The sequence below is a fragment of the Lytechinus variegatus genome, chromosome 15 (genome assembly GCF_018143015.1).
Source record: "Lytechinus variegatus isolate NC3 chromosome 15, Lvar_3.0, whole genome shotgun sequence".
Taxonomy (NCBI): domain Eukaryota; kingdom Metazoa; phylum Echinodermata; class Echinoidea; order Temnopleuroida; family Toxopneustidae; genus Lytechinus; species Lytechinus variegatus.
The window spans coordinates 14,604,105-14,612,434 of NC_054754.1; the positions used below are offsets into that span (position 1 = coordinate 14,604,105).

Genomic DNA, 8,330 nt, shown 5'->3' on the forward strand with positions numbered 1-8,330 from the left:
TATTAATTTGTATAGTTGGAATAACGCCGGGAATTTACATGATCATGATGATAGAATGACTATTGCACAATAATTATTTACCTTGTCGATACGAAGAACATGCGAGTATGTGTTTAAAAGGCATACTGATATATGTCTATTTTGTTTTCCTTTTTTCCGAGCCCCTTCGTGCTTTTAATTTATGTATGAATAATAAATCGAACATTTTTCTTGTCATATTTTCCTCCCAAACAAATGAGTCATAGCATTGACTTATTATTATTATTTTTTTTTTTTGGGGGGGGGGTAAACGAATCTAAATTGTTTTTACATTTTAGATGTGATATTTTTATTCATTTTTTTTGCTTTACACATTGTACACAATGGCCCGTATTATGAAGTCGGGTTTAACTTAAACTTAGGTTTAAAGTCATGGTTTAAGTATGGACAGCCAATCGTTACATAAATCACTAACAGTAGAGATATCATATTTCAGCTCATTTGGCTCTCAAATCATTCATAATTGTGTAGGAAGTATAAATAAACGATAGTCTTCACCATCGATGAATCAGGAAAGAGCACAGTAAACATAAGAAACATACAATTTAATGAAATTTTGACACTTTTGACTTCGTTAAATTTTAGCACAGTTAGACCATGGTCTAAGTTAAACCTGACTTCAGAATACGGGCCAATGTGTATCGGTCTCCGAACAGTCTTTGCTTTTCCATTATGTAGTGTTAATTGAACTGAATAAATCAAATTTTAAACATTATCTTATTAGTTCCACTTGTGCTAACGCCCGAGTATCATGAGTACTGAAAAATGTTGTCTGGCTTACGGGTATGACCTCTTGATTTATCCATTTGATTTGTCATTCATTATTTATGAACTGTTTTTTAATCTTTCTGATATTATTGCAAGCTTTAGCGCATCGTGGCTCCAGTCCTGATGAAGGGTCCATCACTTGATCGTCAGGGTTATCACAGCAGTAGCCAATCAGAGCACGTCCCTTGTTGTCCAAAGATGGAGTGAAGATCCTTGGTTGTATGCGAAATGGGGGAGTCGGGAAAAGGCCAGCTGTGAATTATAATTTAAAAAATGAACACTTATTATGCATTTATGCATCTATATTGGTAATTACTTCTCGGAGAAATTTATTAGAAATTTTCGATGAAGAACTTGTAATAGGCTATTATTCAATACTGTTTATCGAAATAATCTATTATCATCATTCATATTATGTTTACCCAGGGTAGTTTCTTTATGATTGCTGCTTCACAAGAAACCCCTGTACAATTGAAATGAATCAAACAACCTACAATAACATTCATTGTAAATATTTGACAACTATTTCTAAAAAAATCGAATGTATATATACACTTTAAAAAAGGTAGAGCTAATTAAGCTCTTAAAGAGTGTGTATAGTGACTGCACTTCGGAGTGCTGATTTTCTACTTCAAATTTGAACTAGAAAATCAGCAATCGTCGTGCAGTCACTATACAAGCAATGTAAGTGCTAAATTAGCACTTCATTTTTTACAGTGTGGGTTTGGTTTCCTCTCCCATTTCCTTGAGATGTGCAAAGTAAGTGTTAATATACTTATTCAAAGAATATGACAAGCAAAATCACCTTCGCAAAGTGTCACCAGATTCTCTGAGGAGTCTGAGCAAGAGGTGTGCACCATGCCAAAGGTGGGTTGGTAAATTGCACAGATCCTTCGGTCTTTTGGAATATGAAGTCGGAAAGAAGGCATGTTCACGAATGGATCAAGTTCAAACCACCAGTCTGCAAAGGAGAGGAAACGTAAATCGTGAACGGAGAGTGTTGATCGTCCAGGCATAATTCAAAAAAGAAGAATTTATTCTGAAATTCCCATCCCCCGAAAAAATATCGGCAACTGATCGTGTTACAATTCAGGGATCATAACATCTTAATCTAAAGTATAGTTGTCATCTAATTCCATAGACAACAAGACGAAATTAGGTGACAACTAGTTTTTATCAATATGAGCCTTGTACCCGGGCATTGTCACCAATTGCCAAAGAGTATAATCCCCATTTTCTCATAAAAGCTGCAAATCTTCTGTTTGGCTCTTCAAGAGTTACACGTTGTTGTCGTCGTCATTTGGAGATGACTGCGTATACCTTTGATCCGTCTCGGCCTTTCTTGATTATAACTTCTCTTCCAAACATGTGAGATTGAGATATATGATTTCTTTTCCATTCCCATCATCGATTTAATTCGGGTTCAGTTCCTTGAAATTCCAAATATGTTTTGAGAGTTGAGAGTCTGTATTTTCTTGCTTCATGGATTAATCTTGGTTCCCATACACTCTAAAATATATTGATTAAAGATTAACCAAATATTGTGGAAAAGGGAACATGCAGTTTGTTGTAAGATTTTGTGCCATATAGCAGCATAAATGCATGTTTTAAGGATAAATTTAAACGAAACATTGGGTAAATTATACACAATATAAGATTTAGTTTTGCCTAGCAAACATGCATGCATGTTTGCTAGGCAAATTTCTAAAAAAAATTTTATCTAATATTGGGGAAATAAAGAACATGCATGTTCCTTATTTCCCCAATATTAGATGATCTTTTTTAGAATATATCTGTGATTTACAACACTGTAAAATGAGTGGATGAACTACGCTTCAAGTACATGAAGTAAAAAAGTCCTAACATGGGTTTCAAATATACATCCATAATTTTTTTTCTAATAAACCTATACTGTACGGTGTGCCCCAAGGTTTTATCTTGTGGCCTTTGTTGTTTCTCCTTTACATAAATGACTCTAGTAACTGCTCATCTTTCTGTAAATTTACATTTTTTGCAGATAATACGAATATATTTTTTTGCAGGTGTTTCTGCATTTATTGAAAATTCAATATATCAAACACAGTAATCATAATGAATATAAAGAAATACAAAAATAAATGAAATAATTACAAATTGTGACGATTACATAATAGAATAATTTACATAGATATACATGTACATGTAAGCAATAATAATTATATAAAATAAAATGCAGTGGCCAGCTATCATAAGCAAAATGCTTGAGAGAATAGCAGCCAAAGGAAGGCAGCTACATGAAAACCATTGTAGAAAAAAAATCACGGGTCTATAATAATGATGTCACATAATTATTTGAAATGTTAAGAAAAAAAGGGGGAGAGGGTAAAGGGGTCATGTGAAGTGGTGCAGATGTGGGTGCACGTGCAGGTGAGATTTTTACACGTACTTTGATACAAGAAACTTCTTTAATAAAGCTTTAAAGGTAAAAAGAGATGTAGCTTGTTTGATGTTATTCGGCAAAGTGTTCCAAACTTCAGGACCGTGATGACGTATTGTTTTGTGAGCAATTATTATTTTTGGATTTGTTAGGTGAAAGTCAGATGAATGTCGTGTAGGGTATGAATGTATGTCTCTGTTGTAAACAAAAATATTACGGACGGATGCTGGAATAGTGTTGTTGGCAGTTTGATAAGTGTGAATATCATAAATTTTCAATGTCTTAAAATAATGGAATATTGGATCAATATGGGCGAGATAATGAGAGTGATAACAAATACGAAGAGGTTTCTTTTTGGATCACTGAGATCGGAAGAACAATCGACCAAGAAAAACCGCTTTGGAATTGCATAGGCTGCATTAGTCTGCAATTTTATTCAATCTGTATAGAAAAAACAGAAATGAATGCATCATAAGTATTTGTTCAATATTTGCACAAATAAATGTTGACTTTGATTTTACATATCAAATATCTCAAGTCATTTTGTCATTTATATAGAAAATGAACAATAAATTGTAAGTCAAAGGCTTTCGCCTCAATACGAATAGATATGAGGCCTCTAGTCTTAGCCATGTCATAATTTGTATGTACTTTTCAAATGTGGAAAAGCTAACGTTTGGTGTATAACAAAACACTTTAACTTTTATAGGTATGCTTTTTGCATAAATTAAAGAACTTCGTCCTTATTGAAGCTCACACATATTATTCTAAATTACGAGAATCACAAGTGCTTCATCTCGTTAATTATGTTTAACTTGCCTGTCATTTTAATATGACTGACACTTTGTATGTCACTTTAAATTTAAGTCTTGCATCCAAAGACACATTCATAAATAAACACACCAGTCTTGAATAAGACTAATCAAATAAAACCTGCGTTACACGCATTCCATTTGATCATTTAAAGCTAAAAAATATGGCTTGGCAATTTCTAATTACATGAGCCTATTTCCTTAAGCTCAAATAGCATTTAACCTCCAAAAGAAACATTTGACCTTGAGCTAACCTTCACACTTCCTTGAAGGATAATCTAAATGTGACTAATGTAAATGTATATAAAAAGTAGACGTATCTGCAAAGCATCATTTCTTTGCTTGTTATAGATTTTATACAAAACAATACACAAACTATTGTTTCTATCTTTTTGATAAATAACTCACAATTGCTTGGCTTTTATCCTTTGTATCAAAGCTAATAAAAAAGTTAATGGCCTATTATCAAAAACCTATCCCTAAACAAGTAGGCTTTCATTGATAAATTATAAGCCTCAGAATATCAATATGACACTTCATCGTTCATATCAACGTAAAATTCAAACTTCCTTTTCTATCTGTTTCCACAAATTAATCGAAACCTTCAGTCAATATGAAAACTATCGGTATCTTTTTATATGAAACGACTCATTCATTGTTTCATGTTTGTTTATCTGAGAATGTAGTCTTCTAACCACTCTATGTTTGTAAAATAAATAATCGTTCTATCACACAGAATTCTGAACCATTTCTAAATTGACCTTATGAAATTCAATATCTTTTATCATAAAATGAGCGACATTTATCTCCATGTCATGTCTGTTTTATACCAAATTGATACATGTTATAATTTCAACTCGACCTACGTGTACGAGTACCAATATCGGTCACGTATCGCTTCATTGTTTATGCACAGCGAATTACCGTATCGTACTACGCACACATAGGTCAAGTAAATTCCAGTTTTCTTCTATATCCAACCAAAATATACATTTCTGGTTTATACATAATTATTAAATGATAATTTATCTTTACACTCACTTCTTGGGCGGCATTTCTCGGCAACTAAATTTCATCATAAGATGACTTTCATCTTTCAAACATCCCTTCAGCTTGAACATAACATGGCTTCTGCGAACACGTTTTCTACAGAACAAATTAGCATAAATTTCGAACGACTTCATGGTAGCCGTAAAATTTCCAATGGTGTCTCGTAAAAAGGAAAAGGAAAAATTGGGAGATTCACAACAAAACACTTTTGAAGACGTAATATTGAGTCTATTTTTATTTTGTTACTATTTCCCCATGCTACGTTACAGTAAGAAATGTGTGACAAAATAAAGGAGTTGTAAAGCATTAGTAATGATCTTTGAGATATATAATATTTCAACTTGTACAAGATGCCTATGGCCCTTGCAATCATCATGCTTATATTACGAATATGACTACTCCATGTTACGTTAGAATCGATCAATACACCTAAAAATTTTGTTTCCTGTTTTTCGTTAACGGGCATATCATTGATATAAATGATATCGCGAAATACTTGTTTCGAATTAATATGTTTAAAGTACGTGAAGTTTGTTTTATTTATGTTAAGGGAGAGTCTATATTTGATTTAAACCATAGTGATAATTTTTTTAATTCTTGATTTAGAGTTGCGACAAGAATGTTTAAGTTCTGATGTGAATAAAATATGTTAGTGTCGTCTGCAAATAAAACGTATGTAAGTAAAGGTGATGCATTAACAATATCATTCATATATATTAAATAATAAGGGGCCCAGAATTGAACCCTGAGGTACTCCACATTTAACGGGGCATGTATGGGATGATTTGAATTTAAAATTAACAAATTGACGTCTATTATTTGAATAATCTTTAAACCAAGAATGTACACTACCTCTAATTCCATATTTCTTTAATTTACACAACAAAATATGATGATTCATGGTATCGAATGCTTTCGATAGATCCATGAAAACCATTGGTGTGCTCCTTTTTTGAAAGTGAATCTGTTATTTTATCATATAATTGTAAGATTGCATAGTCAGTTGAGTGATTTTTCCTAAAGCCGCATTGGTTGGGAATTAATAACTGATTTGTGTCCAGAAAAGAATATAGTCGTTTATAAACAATTTTTTCAAGTATTTTGGATATGCTTGGTAGTAATGAAATAGGGCGGTAGTTAGCAACTTGGCAAGGGTCTTCTTTTTTGTATATGGGGATTATTTTTGCAAGTTTAAGTTGAGGGAAAATTCCCTTTAAGAGAGATAAATTGAAAATATGTACAAGACGAGAAGCCACCAAATGAATTATATGTTTTAGTAAATATACACTGATACCCTCATGGCCACACGATTTAATAGATTTCAAGGATCGGACGATTTCTAAAATTTCATGAATATTAGTAGGGTCACTTCATGGTCACGTTTCGCTTATGCGTAGCTCTAGAAAGATAGACAAATTCTGCTTTTTTGAATCATATAAGGAATAAAAAGTACAGTGGACTTATCAGCTGAAGATTGTTGAAGACGTCGACACTATTATTTTGGATATTAGTGAAAGTGAAACTCTACAAAAAGGGACTTCATATCGTCATCAACGTGTGGGAAAGATGGATTACGGAAAGCGCGATGATTACGCCAGAGCCGCGGCGCCACAAGACACCAATCGAGGTAAGCCCGTGTTCATAAAGCATGACGATATAAAATGGGCGGGGCGCCTTGAACCTGAAGACATGTTCAAATCCTTGTGTACAGCTATACCGGGAAAGGACATAGCAGGTATCCAAAAAATTGGAGGGCTATGGAGACTTTATGTTGATAATCAAGCTAATAGGATCAAACTTATAACCCAAGGCCTCGAAGTTCGAGGATCGGTAGTGCAGGTGTTTGATAGGAACCCATTCTTAGCTTACGATAATGAGACTGCAACTCGGGTACTTATCAAGGATATCCCATTATCAGTACACGAAAGTGTTATTCTTGGAGAGCTAGAAAATAGAAAATGCAAAATACATGGCCCTGTTCAATATCAGAGGTTGAGAGTGGATGGAAAGCTAACACAGTGCCTAACAGGGGATAGAGTAGTGTATGTAGATCTTCCAAATCAACATCTCCCAAGATTCATGAAATTCCATTCGTTTAGAGCGAGAGTTTTTCACTTTGGGCAGGAGAATACGTCACAGGGTCCTGTTTGCTCAAATTGCCTCCAAGATGGCCACCATAAATCGCATTGTACCAATGAAAAAGTATGCCGAGTTTGTCGACAATCAGGGCATATGCAAAACACATGCCCCACCACCAACCCCACCATAGCTGAAGACGAGGTAGCTAAGCGACCAAGCATTCAGGGTGAACCAGCTGTACGACGCAAAGTGAAGGCCGCAGACCAATCGAAAAGCGTATCAGGCAGGCGAGTCGTAACAGAGGATCGTCGCACCAACCTTCCCAATGTTGAGCACGATAGCATGAAATCGCAATCCAAAATCACAGGGTTCTTCGAGAAAGCCGTAAATTCTGAAGGAGAAGAAACATCCGAAGAAGAGAGAGAAAGCGGAAACGACTGTTCAGAGGAGAGAGATATCAGCAAAAGTAGTGATAGCGAATTAGAAGTTATGCCGGAATCCCCGGAAATCGCAGCATCTTCTATCGCTAATGAAAGTAGAAAAAGGAAACAGAAAGTAAAGAACAAGCAGAAAAAGAAAAAGTAAATATTTAGGACTATCTGGACTAGAAGTTGATGAATTAAACCCGCATCCATGACTAAGAACATTAGACTACTGAGTTTAAATGTACGTGGAATTAGAGAGTATACTAAAAGGACAAAGGTTTTCAAGTTTTTGCAGGATAAGAATGTCGATATTATATATTTACAAGAGACACATAGCACAGCTAATATAGAAGTGTTTTGGAAACAGCAAGTAAAAGGCAATCTCGTTTTTAGTCACGGAACGAATAACAGCCGTAGAGTACTGATATATTTCAGGGAAGGATTAGAGTATACAATTCAGAAAGAAATAATCGACAAAGATGGTAGATATATCATGATGATAGTAGAAATAAATGGTAAGATGTTTTTATTAACGAATGTTTATGCTCCAAACAACTTTCAGGAACAAGTCACTTTTTGGTTAGAATTAAGAAATATCTGGGAAAATAATGCCGAACCCCAATATACATTATTAACAGGAGGGGATTTTAACGTGGTTATGAATCCTAAATTAGATAGGATGAATCAGTCAAAAAGTATATCCTACTCATATGTAAGTCATGTAAGCAGAGATAGTCTGGT

The 8,330-nt window shown here is 34.3% G+C and overlaps 1 protein-coding gene across 1 annotated transcript; it reads right to left on the bottom strand.

Moving 5' to 3' along the window:
• Positions 1-613: 613 nt before the first annotated feature.
• Positions 614-1,801, bottom strand: LOC121428506. The gene is made up of 2 exons (XM_041625164.1): positions 1,613-1,801; positions 614-1,059 (listed from the first exon to the last, which is right to left on the bottom strand). Exons 1-2 carry the CDS (start codon positions 1,734-1,736, stop codon positions 854-856), a joined length of 330 nt encoding a protein of 109 aa, XP_041481098.1. The 5' UTR covers positions 1,737-1,801; the 3' UTR covers positions 614-853.
• Between the last annotated feature and the right edge of the window lie 6,529 nt (positions 1,802-8,330).

Bases quoted from the DNA above. Each gene is read 5' to 3' on its own strand.
- LOC121428506 (XM_041625164.1), bottom strand. From the start codon at position 1,736: ATGCCTTCTTTCCGACTTCATATTCCAAAAGACCGAAGGATCTGTGCA. The intron at 1,060-1,612 runs GTGATTTTGCTT...TATAATTCACAG, and splicing joins TCTGGTGACACTTTGCGAAG to CTGGCCTTTTCCCGACTCCC.